This window comes from Lithobates pipiens, unplaced genomic scaffold (assembly GCF_037356315.1).
Source record: "Lithobates pipiens isolate NorthernLeopardFrog02 unplaced genomic scaffold, aLitPip1_a1.2 Scaffold_25, whole genome shotgun sequence".
NCBI lineage: Eukaryota > Metazoa > Chordata > Amphibia > Anura > Ranidae > Lithobates > Lithobates pipiens.
In genome coordinates this window covers 63,290,502-63,305,843 of record NW_027507787.1, presented here as the reverse complement: position 1 = coordinate 63,305,843, position 15,342 = coordinate 63,290,502, and the positions used below count along the sequence as shown (strand labels likewise).

General features: G+C 44.7%; 1 protein-coding gene across 2 annotated transcripts in view; it reads left to right on the top strand.

The window, feature by feature from the left end:
* LOC143930316 (cGMP-dependent protein kinase 2-like) overlaps positions 1-15,342 on the top strand; it is a 341,093-nt gene that overhangs the window by 116,056 nt on the left and 209,695 nt on the right. For both annotated transcript variants that reach the window (XM_077454561.1, XM_077454562.1), the window contains exon 6: positions 6,636-6,699. In XM_077454561.1, the coding sequence (XP_077310687.1) occupies positions 6,636-6,699 (64 nt within the window). The remainder of the gene's footprint in view (positions 1-6,635; positions 6,700-15,342) is intronic.

The window sequence follows — 15,342 nt, the reverse complement described above, 5'->3', positions numbered from 1 at the left end:
ACCCTATGTGAATGAGTATGGGGTACAATGTACCCCTACCCATTCACCTGTAAAATAAACAAAAAAAAAAACACAACACACAAGATAAAATTGTTTATTGCACAGCTCCGGGGGTCTTCCGTATTCGGGGGTCTTCTCGCCGGACTCCTCCGCTATCTTCTTGTAGCTCTTTTGCTAGCGGAGGAGCAAGGCATTCTTCTTCGTCGCCGCGGCTTCTTCTTCCGACTTCGGGGGTCTTGTCCCCCTCTTCGGTTCTTCTGCCGGGCCACCGCACCTTCTTATAGCTCTTTTACAGGCGGTGGCCCGGTCTTCTGTCGCCGCCGCCACCGCCTTCCATTCTTCTTTTTCTTCTCCTTCTTCTCCTGGAGATGTTGACTCGAAGCTCTCTCCGGCCGCAATGCCAGGGACGCGCTGCGCTGTGACTTATATAGGGACAAGGGACGGGGTCATTGGTTGATGTCACATGGGTTGATGTCACATGACGACAGTCCCAGCATCCTCCGGGACTGTGACATCGTAAGGGGGCGGTGTCACCATGTGACATCAACCCATGTGACATCAACCGATGACCCCGTCCTTTGTCCCTATATAAGTCGCCGCGCAGCACGTCCCTGGCATTGCGGCCGGAGAGAGCTTTGAGTCAACATCTCCAGGAGAAGAAGGAGAAGAAGAAGAAGAATGGAAGGCGGCGGCAGCGGCGGCAGCGGCGGCAGCGGCGGCGACGACAGAAGACCGGGCCACCACCTGTAAAAGAGCTATAAGAAGGCGCGGTGGCCCGGCAGAAGAACCGAAGAGGGGGACAAGACCCCTGAAGTTGGAAGAAGAGGCCGCGGCGACGAAGAAGAATGCCGGGCACCTCCGCTAGCAAAAGAGCTACAAGAAGATAGCGGAGGAGTCCGGCGAGAAGACCCCCAAAGACGGAAGACCCCTGAAGCTGTGCAATAAATTATTTTATCTTGTGTGTTGTGTTTTTTTTGTACTTTATTTTACAGGTGAATGGGTAGGGGTACATTGTACTCCATACTCATTCACATAGGGTGGGGGGCCGGTATCCGGGGGCCCCCTTATTAAAGGGGGCTCCCGGATTCCGATAAGCCCCTTGCTCGCAGACCCCGACAACCAACGGCCAGGGTTGTCGGGAAGAGGCCCTTGTCCTCATCAACATGGGGACAAGGTGCTTTGGGGTGGGGGGCCGCGTGGCCCCCACTTCCCCAAGGCACCCCCCATGTTGAGGGCACGCTGCCTGGTACGGCTCAGGAGGGGGGGTGTTCGCTCGCCCCTCCTTTCCTGGCTGGCCAGGTAGCGTGCTTGGACAAGGGTCTGTTGTGGACTTGGGGGGGGGGCACGCCGATTTTTTTCGGCGTTGGGGTTCCCCTTTAAGTCCATACCAGGTGGCGGGGCCAGCGACGTCTCCTTCACGGACCCCGCCTACCTGGAGACCCGCTCGAAATGAGCAGACTTTTCTCCGGGCGGGAAAAGTCCGTTGATTTCAAAAGTACAGCGGACTGGCACACACACAGCCGGATTGTCCGCCGAAATGCGAGTCCAGCGGGAAGATTAGAGTGCAAAACTACTTTCTAAGTCCGCCGTACTTTCGGGTCAAAAAAGAATGCCTGAGACTACACACGGGGGGATTGTCTGACGGACTTCAGTTTGCCGGACTTTTCCACCCGCTTGTTTGATCGTGTGTACGCGGCATTAGTAGCACACCTTTCAACTATGCACTCTGTGCATAGTGCACCCCTCAATGCTAGTGCAGTTTAGCCACACCCGCAATTTGATGCAGAGGTTATGATGTGCAGTAACCTCTAGCAACCAATTAGTGAGCAATAATGATTTGCATTAACCTCTAGAAACCAATTAATGAACAGTAATATTTTGTAACCTCTAGCAACCAGTCAGCAAGCGGAAATGATGTGCTGTAACCTCTATCAACCAATCACAATCGCTACCTGATCTGCTGCAGTAAACTCATTTTGAGTCTAGCTGTGGGGGGGGGGGGGGGGTCATTAAAATGTTTGCCCAGGGTCCAATCAATATTAAAGACGGCCCTGTTGATATGTACGGTTTTGCTAACACATTTCAAAATTGCACCATTGTGCTTAGGCTTTCAGGTTTGGTTTACTCTTAGGTGTGAATTGGTTGATTATCTTAATTTAAATAAAGGGCTGGAGTGTAGCTAGTAGAAGTAAAAAAAATGCCCAAGTTCCTGGGGTCAGTGGGAGTAAAAAATATCCCAGAATTAAGGACCAGTGGGAATAAACAATGTTCCACAGTCAGTGGCTTGTGATGTTAAAGAGGAAGTAAACCCTGATGAGTTTACTTCCTCTTTCATTCCCTGTAAAGGCAAAGCATAATGGACTACTATGCATCGCATAGTAGTCCATTATGTGTCACTTACCTGACACAGGAGCCAGTGAAGTCACCGCTGTCCCCTGTAGTTTCGAGCGTCCATCTTCTTGGTGGGTCTCCGTGGGTGTCGCTGCTCCGGCGCTGTGATTCGCCGGAGCAGCGATGACGTCACTCCCGCGCATGCGCACGGGAGCCGAGACTCGCGGCATTGCCGTCATCGACGATGCCCCGCTCAGTGCGCCTGCGCGCCGCTGTCTATGGGCAAATATCTCCTTAACCGTGTAGGTTTGGGAGATATTTCTTGGACCTACAGGTAAGCCTTAATCTAGGCTTACCTGTAGGTCAAAGTGGTTTGTAAGGGTTTACAACCACTTTAATGCATTTTCCAGAGTCAGTGGGAGTAATAAATACCCCAGCATCAGTGGTCAGTCATAAAATCCCCAGTGTCAGTAGGAGTGAAAAAAAAAAGAAACTAGTTATGGGTTTAAAACCAAACCATCACAGAACCGAGCCTCTATAAAAAAAAATCTCAAAAATATAGACCAATGCACCATAGAAAACATCTTTATTGTACATGTAGCACATAGACAATTATAAAGATAAATCATATTCCCAAAATCACCCTGTCAATATTACACAATGATTTCACATTCTCATTCATCCTTGAACTTGAAAATTGTCTACCGGCATATCTCTGGTATTGTAATACTGGCTATGAGCAGCGGAGATGTACAGAAAGTCCCTTAATATGATCCTTCAGGAATGATAATATATGTTCCAGTTGTATCAGTAGCTGCAAACTAATATATGGTTGCAAGAGTTCCCTCCAATTGAGTGTTATATCTGATGCAAAATCAAGTGTGTATTCCAATTTCTGGGCAACAAGATATGAGACCAGAACATATGTGGCTGAGTTCAGAGCCCTGGACAGGAGTAACAGGCAACAATTGATGAAAAGTCCATAGAACCTTTTTCCCCAGCGTGGTCTAGAGGAGAACTCCTCTGTAGATTTTAGTTTGACATGTCTACTTTACGATGTATAAACTATAGATGTAAGAAAAAATGTAAGGGTAAGGTTGAAGCAAAGAAATCATTAATGTAATCTCTTAAAAATGAAAATACTGAAAAAATGCTGAATTGCATATTGAAATTTTATAGTCAAGCAAACTAAAAAGAGCAATACTTAACAGAGCAATGGGCAATATAGGATTTAACAGTAATCTTGTATAAAAACAAAAAAAAGTGAGAGAGATTTGCTGCTATACCATGAACTGTAGATAATTGTATTTTTTAGCAGAGGTTACCTGAGACCTGAAAATGTTTTTAAGGGTTCTTATGGGTTAAAAACAGTTCAGAAAGGCTGATCTCGATGATGTATACGTTTTTTTTAATATTTCACTGTTTATTGTTGCCTGTGCATCTCTTAATGAGTTACTATGTTTAGGTCCTTTCTCTGTGAGCACATTACTGCATTTCATGGATGCCATTATTGATAAAATGTCAGATGAGATATTAATGATACCACCAGTTTAAGGAATTAATGGCAAACATGTAATGGTTGTTCCATTACTACAACAGAGATGCAAACCTAAGCAGTACTTGCAAGCTATTTCAATAAGAGTGTAAGGTGCTAAGTGCCTAAATTGTTAACGCAGAAAAGCCAGTCAGTATTTTTTTTTCACGGGCCTTGCTTTAGTACCAAACATCCCAAGTCTTCTGGTAGGGGCGGGAGTCTCCCGCATTTAGAAGCGGGCACCTGGGCACTCACGAGTGGCCAGCGATCTCTCGGCTGCGGGGCAGATCCTGTGCGGCAGTGGTGTCATCCATGTGTCCCCCTTCATTCTCCCCTGGCCCACTCTCCTCTTCCTCTGGCCCGCTGTCCTCCTCCGCCCCCTCCTCGTCCCACACAGCCGGCTTTCCTCTTCCCTTCTCCCATGGGCTGCAGGGAGGGATATGTCAGGATGGAGAGCGGAGAATTGGACACAGTGTGATAACCGAGTAGAGTAAACTGTGATTAATCTGCTTCAGTTTATGACTGGACAGGAGACTGTTTCCTGTCCATTCATCTTCAATGCTGACAAAGGGACTGGGGAATCTGTGTCCTCAGTCCTTTTCTCTGTCTCAAAGGGGAGATGTCTGGAGTCTGTTTAGATCCCTGATATCTCACCAAAGCCCCCTCAACATGGCTGAGGAAAAAACAAAACAAAAAAAATACATACCGTATTAAAAAATGAAATTGTAAAAAAATGTATAAAAAATTTAATAATAAAAAAAAATTACTGACACCACTCCCCCCTGCCCTACCAACACTGTCTGCTGCCCCAAACCCCTCCCCCCAAATAGCACTGTATAAAAAATTGAAAACAAATTACATAAAAAAAAATCAATGCATAAAAATAACAAAAAATAAAATAAAAAAAACTACTGACATCGTCCACTGCCTTACTGACACCATCCACTGCCCTACTGACACTGCCCACTGCAACATACCCCACCCCCTTCCCCAGAAGCACTGATTTTTTTTATGATTTAAAAAAAATCAAAAACAACAAAACTGTAAAATATAATAAAAACAAAAAAACACTGACACCGTCCAATGCTCTCCTGACACTGTCCACTACCCCACTCCCTCGCCCCCAATCATTATGAAAAACAAAAAATATCAAAATAAATTGTAAAAATAAATAAAAAAAATTAAAAAAATTCTGACAACATTCACTGCTCTACTGACAATGCCCACTGGCCCCTAAAAAACATTTTGAAAAAAAAAAGTACAAAAAATGTAATTGTAAAAAAAATAAAGAACTACTGACACTGTCCACTGCCCTACTGACACCATCCTGCACATACTACCCACCGCTGTACACTCCTTCACTCCTCACCTCCACATTATACCCACCTACATACACTCTGCATTTCTCTTCTGCTCATACTACCCACCTCCAGAAACTCCACATGGTACATTCCCTGTTTAACACTACGGTATGTAAGTCACTTCAAGCTTTTAAGCCCTTTAACCACTTTCAGATCGGACCATTTTGCTGGCTTAAGACCAGACCACTTTTTGCGGCACTGTGTCGCTTTAACTGACAATTGCACGTTCGTGAGACGTGGCTTCCAAACAAAATTGACGTCCCTTTTTCCCACAAATGGAGCTTTCTTTTGGTGGTATTTGATCACCTCTGCGGTTTTTATTTTTTGCTCTATAAGCAAAAAAAGTCGACAATTTTGAAAAAAATTCATTATTTTTTACTTTTTGATATAATAAATATCCCCCAAAAATATATATAAAAAACATTTTTATTCCTCAATTTAGGCCGATACGTATTCTTCTACATATTTTTGGTAAAAAAATCACAAAAAGCGATTATTGATTGGTTTGCGCAAAATGTATAGTGTTTACAAAATAGGGGATAGTTTTATGGCGTTTTTATTAATATTTCTTTTTTTTACTAGTAATGGCGGCGATCAGAGATTTTTACTGTGACTATGACATTACAGCAGACACATTGGACATTTTTGACATATTTTGGGACCATTGTCATTTATACAGCAATCAGCGTTATACAAACGCACTGATTCCTGTGTAAATGACACTGGCAGTGAAGGGGCCCGTGCCATTCTTCCGACGTACATCGTCGTGCTCCAGTCGGGAAGTAGTTAAGCCATGCCCAATATGTAGTGCAATTGGTGCAGAGCGCCACCTCCCTGAAATGAATTTGCCACCTCCCTGAAATTTGTTTTTGCAGGTTGAGTAGTACAACGAGGTTTGCATGTCTGTAGTACATTGATTCTGATTCTATTCTGTAGCCTTACTTCACTTTGCACTAGTGGCTTTTCTACTAACACTGTTTAATATACCCCATTGATATTGGAATGGAATTTTCAGCAAGCTGAAAGTCATTTACTTAAATGACCCCTGCAGGCAGGATGAACTAGTCCCCAAACTCTGCTCAGACTATTTCAAGGCACTGAACCAAAGAGGACATGCTGAGCAGGGAGAGACTATAGATAATCATTATGTATCTGGGACAGAGGAAACCTTTGCCTATCACATTTAAAAAAGTCATGTGCCGCTGAAATGTAAAACAGTTGCTCATAGTCAGCTACACTGAATCTCAGGAAGTCATTAAGAAGTGTGGGAAACTTCCAATACTAGTAAGGAGTGGGAGAAAATCTATATTAACAGAGACAAGAAGTGGCAAATGTATTACAGAGCTGTCAAAGTAAATTTGAAATGCTATTTCCAGGAATATAACTCCTTTTTCCAATTTCTTCTGCAGTGTTTCACTACTGAAAGATTTACCCGAAGAGAAGCTGTCAAAGATTGTAGATTGCCTGGAAGTTGTATGTATCTTTGCTTATATTGTGGATATTTTAGCATGATATTGCAATAGATAACTGGTCAGATAAGAAAACATCTGTACAGTATTAAACAAAAAAAAAAAATGTTTGCTTTTAAGCTTTGGTTTTATTTTTTTGTGGCCAATCTACATATTCCAATTTTTAAATATGAATTGATTCCTAAAGGATTCTTAAACCTAAAGCTTTCTGTAAGAACTTCTAAAACATTGAGAATTTTTTATAAAAAAATAACCAAAAAAGCTTAGCAGAAAATGAGATATTTGACAAGAAAAAGCTGTTAATGCAGTCTGCTTAATGACAGCTACGATTTGTAGGCTAAATGAGGCTTGCAGGTTGCAACATTTTTCTGGAGACAAAACAAACAGGGATTAATAATAATAAAAGTGCTTTCTTTAAAAAAGCATACAGTATCTCACAAAAGTGAGTTCCCCCCTCACATTTTTAGAAATATTTTATTATATCTTTTCATGTATCAACACTGAAGAAATGACGCTTTGCTACAATGTAAAGTAGTGAGTGTACAGCTTGTATAACAGTGTACATTTGCTGTCCCCTCAAAATAACTCAACATACAGCTATTTTGTGTTGTTTATAATGTTTAAACCGCTGGCAACAAAGGTGAGTACACCCCTAAGTGAAAATGTCCAAATTGGGCCCAAAGTGTCAATATTTTGTGTGGCCACCATTATTTTCCAGCACAGCCTTAACCCTTTTGGGCATGGAGTTTACTAGAGCGTCACAGGTTGCCACTAGAGTTCTCTTCCACTCCTCCATGATGACACCACAGAGCTGGTGGATGTTGGAGACCTTGCGCTCCTCCACCTTCCATTTGAGGATGCCCCACAGATGCTCAATAGGGTTTAGGTCTGGAGACATGCTTGGCCAGTCCATCATCTTTACCTTCAGCTTCTTTAGCAAGACAGTGGTCATCTTGGACGTGTGTTTGGGGTCATTATCATGTTGAAATATTGCCCTGTGGCCCAGTCTCTGAAGGGAGGGGATCATGCTCTTCTTCAGTATGTCACATTACATGTTGGCATTCATGGTTCCCTCAATGAACTGTAGCTCCCCAGTGGTGGCAGCACTCATGCAGCCCCAGACTCCCACTGTAGGCAAGATACACTTGTGTTTATACTGCTCACTTGGTTGTACGTTTATACTGCTCACTTGGTTGTACGTTTATCTTGGTCTCCTCAGACCACAGGACACGGTACCAGTAATCCATGTCCTTAGCCTGCTTGTCTTCAGAAAACTGTTTGCGGTCTTTCTTGTACATAAATCTTTAGAAGAGGCTTCCTTCTGGGATGACAGCCATGTAGACCAATTTGATGCAGTGTGTGGCATATGGTCTGAGCACTGACAGGCTGACCCCCCCACCCCTTCAAGCTCTGCAGCAATGTTGACAACACTCATACGTCTTTTTCCCAAAGACAACCTCTGGATATGATGCTGAGCAAGTGCACTCAACTTCTTTGGTCGACCATGATGAGGCCTGTTCTGAGTGGATCCTGTCCTCTTAACCACCTTCAGACCGGACCATTTTGCTGGTAAATGACCAGAGGTCTTTTTACAATTTGGCACTGCGCTGCTTTAACTGGTAATTGCGCGGTCATGCAATGTTGTACCCAAACAAAATTTGCGTCCTTTTCTTCCCACAAATAGAGCTTTCTTTTGATGGTATTTGATTGCCTCTGCGATTTTTATTTTTTGCGATATAAACGTAAAAAGACCGCAAATTTTGAAAAAAAATGATATTTTCTACTTTTTGTTATTAGAAAAATCCAATAAACTCAATTTTAGTCATACATTTAGGCCAAAATTTATTCAGCCACATGTCTTTGGTAAAAAAAAAGTCAATAATTGTATATTTATTGGTTTGCGCAAAAGTTGTCACATCTACAAACTAAGGTACGTTTTCTGGAATTTACGCAGCTTTTAGTTTACGACTGCCTATCTCATTTCTTGAGGTGCTAAAATGGCAGGGCAGTACAAAACCCCCCCAAATGACCCCATTTTGGAAAGTAGACACCCTAAGGAAATTGATAAGTGGCATGTTGAGCCCATTGAATATTTTTTTTTTTTGCCTCAAGCGATTGAATAATGACAAAAAATATATATATTTTTTTTTTTTACACAAAGTTGTCACTAAATGATATATTGCTCACACATGCTATGGGCATATGTGAAATGACACCCCAAAATAAATTTTGCTGCTTCTCCTGAGTACGGGGATACCACATATGTGGGACTTTTTGGGAGCCTAGCCGCGTACGGGGCCCCGAAAACCAAGCACCGCCTTCAGGCTTTCTAAGGGCGTAAATTTTTGATTTCACTTCTCACTACCTATTACAGTTTTGAAGGCCATAAAATGCCAAGATGGCACAAAACCCCCACAAATGACCTCATTTTAGAAAGTAGACACCCCAAGCTATTTGCTGAGAGGCATTTTGAGTCCATGGAATATTTTATATTTTGCCACAAGTTGCGGGAAAATTACAAACTTTAATTTTTTTTTATTTTTTTTTCACAAAGTTGTCACTAAATGATATATTGCTCACACATGCTATGGGCATATGTAAAATGACACCCCAAAATAAATTCTGCTGCTTCTCCTGAGTACGGGGATACCACATATGTGGGACTTTTTGGGAGCCTAGCCACGTACGGGGCCCCGAAAACCAAGAACCGCCTTCAGGTTTTCTAAGGGCGTAAATATTTGACTTCACTCCTCACTACCTATTACAGTTTTGAAGGCCATAAAATGCCAAGATGGCACAAAACCCCCACAAATGACCCCATTTTAGAAAGTAGACACCCCAAGCTATTTGCTGAGAGGCATGTTGAGTCCATGGAATATTTTATATTTTGCCACAAGTTGCGGGAAAATTACAAACTTTTTTTTTTTTTCACAAAGTTGTCACTAAATGATATATTGCTCACGCATGCCATGGGCATATGTGAAATGACACCCCAAAATAAATTCTGCTGCTTCTCCTGAGTGCGAGGATACCACATATGTGGGACTTTTTGGGAGCTTAGCCGCGTACGGGGCCCCGAAAACCAAGCACCGCCTTCAGGCTTTCTAAGGGCGTTACAGTTTTGAAGGCCATAAAATGCCAAGATGGCACAAACCCCCCCCAAATGACCCAATTTTGGAAAGTAGACACCCCTAAATTTAGGGGTACACTAGTGAGACTAGGTAATAAATGGCGGGTGCCCTGAAACTATAAAAAAAATAACTAACCAACCAGCGTCACCTGTAACAGTTATATGGTGATCACTGGTGAAAGGGTTAACTAGGGGGCAATCAGGGGGCTTTATGCGGTAGTATATGGGGGTCCCTGGCGCTATAAAAAGCTGCGGCGAACCTAAATACCTACCTGCCTAACTAGCGTCACCTGTGACACTAATACAGTGATCAGAAAAACGATCGCTTATTAGGCTGGGTTCACACTGGAGCGATGTGGGAACGCCACGAATGCGCGGCGGGTTCCCGCATTACATGCCTCCCGGCGGCAGTTCACACTGCCCTATGCGAACTGCTGGGAGTGTCAGTGAAATGTTAATGACACCCCCAGATCAGTTCGCATATCGCAGTGCGATCTGCAAACTCGGATCGCATGGTGTGAACACCCATGCGATCCGATTCTGCTGCGGACCAAAAAAAGGGTCCCGTGCGAGTTTGCGGCGGGTGCGGCGGGTGCGACACGAATTCAGCCATACTATCTGTATGGCTGAACTCGAATCGCACAGAGATCGGATGTGATTTGCACTGCAGTGCGTTGCGAATCACATCCGTTCTCATAAACCGCTGCAATGTGAACCCAGCCTTAGTGACACTGGCGACGGGGGGTGATCACGGGGTTAAACCTTTATTGGGGGGGTTAGGGGGGTACCTTAGAACTAAAGGGGGCTAACCCTAACTGCCCTAACAGTTATTACAGTCACAAATGACACCCGCCGGGTGATCAGGGGTTAAACCTTTATTAGGTAATAAATGGCGGGTGCCCTGAAACTATAAAAAAAAACTAACCAACCAGCGTCACCTGTAACAGTTATATGGTGATCACTGGTGAAAGGGTTAACTAGGGGAAAATCAGGGGGCTTTATGCGGTAGTATATGGGGGTCCCTGGCGCTATAAAAAGCTGCGGCAAACCTAAATACCTACCTGCCTAACTAGCGTCACCTGTGACACTAATACAGCGATCAGAAAAATGATCGCTTATTAGGCTGGGTTCACACTGGAGCGATGCGGGAACGCCATGAATCCGCGGCGGGTTCCCGCATCGCATGCCTCCCGGCGGCAGTTCACACTGCCCTATGCGAACTGCTGGGAGTCTCAGTGAAATGTTAATGACACCCCCAGATCAGTTCGCATATCGCAGTGCGATCTGCAAACTCGGATCGCATGGTGTGAACACCCATGCGATCCGATTCTGCTGCGGGCCAAAAAAAGGGTCCCGTGCGAATTTGCGGCAGGTGCGGCGGGTGCGACACGAATTCAGCCATACTATCTGTATGGCTGAACTCGAATCGCACAGAGATCGGATGTGATTTGCACTGCAGTGCGGTGCGAATCACATTCGTTCTCATAAACCGCTGCAATGTGAACCCAGCCTTAGTGACACTGGCGACGGGGGGTGATCACAGGGTTAAACCTTTATTGGGGGGGTTAGGGGGGCACATTAGAACTAAAGGGGGCTAACCCTAACTGCCCTAACAGTTATTACAGTCACAAATGACACCAATGCAAAAAAAAAAAGCAATTGGTGTCACTGTGACTGGGGGGGCAGGGGTAATTGGGGGGTGATCGGGGGGTAAAGGGGGGGTGTGAGTGTGCCTGGCATGTTCTACTGTGTAGTGTAGTGCTTGTGCAACTCACCGATGCTCTCTCCTCGGTGCCGGAACGAAAAATACCGACACGGAGGAGAGAATACATCACTTCCTCTCCTGTGTTTACATTACAGGAGAGGAAGTGATGTCACGGGACATTTTCATTCGTCGGGAGCGATCGCAAGGGGGTGGCCATGAATGAATGGCCGTCCCCTCGTCCGGGATCGCTCCCGAACGAATACCGACCGCCGCAGACTCGCGGGCAGGCAAGGACGTACATGTAAGCCCTTATGCCTGCCCGTGCCATTCTGTCGACGTACATCGTCGTGCGGCGGTCGGCAAGTGGTTAAGCCACTTCATGGTCTTGGCCACTGCGTTGCACCTCAGTTTCACATCTTGCAATCAGCAATCTTCTTATAGCCTAGGCCATCTTTATGAAGAGCAACAATTCTTTTTTTCAGATCCTCAGAGAGCTCTTTGTCATGAGGTGTCATGTTGAACTTCCAGTGACCAGTATGAGAGATTGAGAGCGATGACACCAAATTTAACACACTGGAGCAAAAATGGCTAATTGGGCCCAATTTGGACATTTTCACTTAGGGTGTACTCACTTTTGTTGCAACCCTATGCTTTGCCTCCTCATCAGGAACCTCTCCCTACCTCTAGTACTGTCCCTAACAGACAGAGTACCTGTCCCTACTCTACCAATTTGCAAAAAGTGCACCAAGCCTGGGAGCCAAGGCCTTAAAAAGGCTCTGCCTGACCCAAGACTGCTACCGGAGTCATATGGGGCAGCAGCATCCAATTGGGTGCTTCCCCAATGACCCAGGAAACCATGGAGGAACTGCGTTCCTCTTGACCTCCTCTCAGCTGTGGTGCTGCTGCAGAGGTGCGTCACCTGCAGTGAAGGAAGTAGACTGCACCTGCCTACAAGCATGTGGGAAAGGGGACTTTATGGTATACATGGAGTTGACTTACTAAAGGCAAATCCACTTTGCACTACAAGTGCACTGCAAGTGCACTTGAAAGTGCAGTCACCATAGATCTGAGGGGAAGATCTAAAAAAAGGTGAAGCTCCACTAATTTTATCATCTAATCATGTACAAGCAAAAATTATGTTTTTTATTTTCCTTGCATGTTCCCCTCAAATATACAGTGACTGCACTTCCAAGTGCACTTGCAGTGCATTTGTAGTGCAAAGTGGATATGCCTTTAGTAAATGACCCCCAGTGTGTCACTTTTGAAAGCCATTGACATTTAAAAAGGTTTTAAAAATTCAGCACCAGTAATTAGTAAACCAAGCATGTGTCCAGACCTAAACCCTATTGAGCATCTTTGGGGCATCCTCAAATGGAAGGTGGAGGAGTGGAAGGTCTGTAACATCCACCAGCTCCATGATGTCATCATAGAGGAGTGGAAGAGGAATCCAGTGGCAACCTTTGAAGCTCTGGTGAACTCCATGCCCAAGAGGGTTAAGGCAGTGCTTGAAAATAATGTTGGCCACACAAAATATTGGGCCCAATTTGGACATTTTCACTTAGGGGTGTACTCACTTTTGTTGCCAGCGGTTACAATAATGGCTGTGTGTTGAGTTATTTTATCATTTTTTCAGTTTTGTCACATGAAAAGATATAATAAAATATTTACAAAAAGATGCTTGACTGTAGGCAAGACACACTTGTCTTTATACTCTTCACCTAGTTGCCGCCACACACACTTGACACCATCTGAACTAAATAAGTTTATCTTGGTCTCATCAAACCACAGGACACGGTTCCAGTAATCCATGTCCTTATTCTGCTTGTCTTCAGCAAACTGTTTGCAGGCTTTCTCATGCATAATCTTTAGAAGAGGCTTCTGGAATGACAGCCATGTAGACCAATTTGATGCGGTTGTGCGGTGTATGGTCTGAGCACTGACAGGTTGACTCTCACCCGTTCAACCTCTGCAGCAATGCTGGCAGCACTCATATGTCTATTTCCCTGGATATGACACTGAGCACTTGCACTCAATTTCTTTGGTCGACCATGGCAAGGCCTGTTCTGAGTGAAACCTGTCCTGTTAAACCACTGTATGGTCTTGGCCACTGTGCTGCAGCTCAGTTTCAGGGTCTTGGCAATCTTCTTATAGCCTAGGCCATCTTTATGTAGAGCAACAATTCATTTTTTTCAGATCCTCAGGTGCCATGTTGGACTTCCAGTGACTAGTATGAGAGAGTGAGAGTGATAACACCAAATCTACCACACCTGCTCCACATTCACACCTGAGACCTTGTAACACTAACGAGTCACATGACACCGGGGAGGGAGAATGGCTAATTGGGCCCAGTTTGGACATTTTCACTTAGAGGTGTACTCACTTTTATTGCCAGCGGTTTAGACATTAATGGCTGTGTGTTGAGTTATTTTGAGGGGACAACAAATTTACACCGTTATATAAGCTGTACACTCACTACTTTACATTGTAGCAAAGTGTAATTTCTTCAGTATTGTCACATGAAAAGATATAATAAAATATTTAGAAAAATGTGAGGGATGTACTCACTTTTGTGAGATACTATATACATATACATATATTCTTCTATAGTCTTCTTTTTAAAGGGACTTCCTGTCCCACTTCTTCCTTCCCCTTCTCGGCTGCCTAGGTGACTCCTCTTCTCCCCCTAGGCGGCCCCTCCCTCCCTGCAATCTTCTGGGACACATCACAGGTCCCAGATGATTGCCTGGCCAATAGCAGAGCAAAGCACAACTCACGTATACGCAGTGTGCGCCCGACCTTGAAGCCGTAAGTGTACAAAGATGGGCAGGTGCCCCTCCAAGTTGTTGTGAACTGTTGTTGTTGCATTACTTCAATACAAGTTTTCTATTGCACCTGTCTGTGTGAATTACTGCTGCTGCACCCCACCTACACTTGGTGGCAGTCGACAGAATATGTACCCTTGCAGTGGGTGAGGAAAGAGGATTGGGCTCCAGCATGGCTCCATTAGGATCAGCATTAGACCTTGTACCAAAGTTCAATGCCTCTAATATTTCTCCAATCCAGTAAAGACTGGAGAGTGCCACGTGCCTGCATCAGGTTTCAGCCTGGCTGGTGGTGGAGCTGGCTATTGACACCTTAGAGGCCGTTGCCCGTCTCATGGTGATGGCCCTGGTTAATGGGCAAGAGGCTCATGTTTGGTTGACACCGAGTCAGAGGTAACCATCATGGGATATGGTTTCTATGTACAAAGATTTGAATCACGGGAGCAACTGGACCCCTGCTGGTTGCCCCTCCGAGCAGCCAATTATCTACTCATCCTGGTTGAGAGCATAACCTGGGTAAGAATCCAAATGGAGCACCAGGTGGTAGAGCGGCTCATAGTATTCATGACCCATAGCCCAGCAGTACCAATAGCGATGGGCATGAATGTTTTAAAACACTTAGATTTGCCTCACCTACTAGCTAAATATGAACATTTGGCTAGTGGGGCCCGTGGCTGCATGCTACAGGCAGTATAACTCAGGGGACTCCAAGCCTATGATGCCCAACACAGAGCAATAATGAGGCAACTGGAGCAAGTAGGGTTGGTCTGAACATCCCCTAAGCAAAAGTTAATCTTGGCACCCTTACAAGACGTGGTCTGGTCCCTTCCAATGGGGGTCCACAGAAAACTGCAAAGGGCCATCATTTTGTTGAAACCCTGCAAGGATCCCATGATGCCCGGGGAATGGCTGGTGGGTCGTACCCCAGTTAAGGTTCACAGCGGAATGGTGTTGGTGCAGCTCGTCAATCTAGGGACAACCCCATCTAGC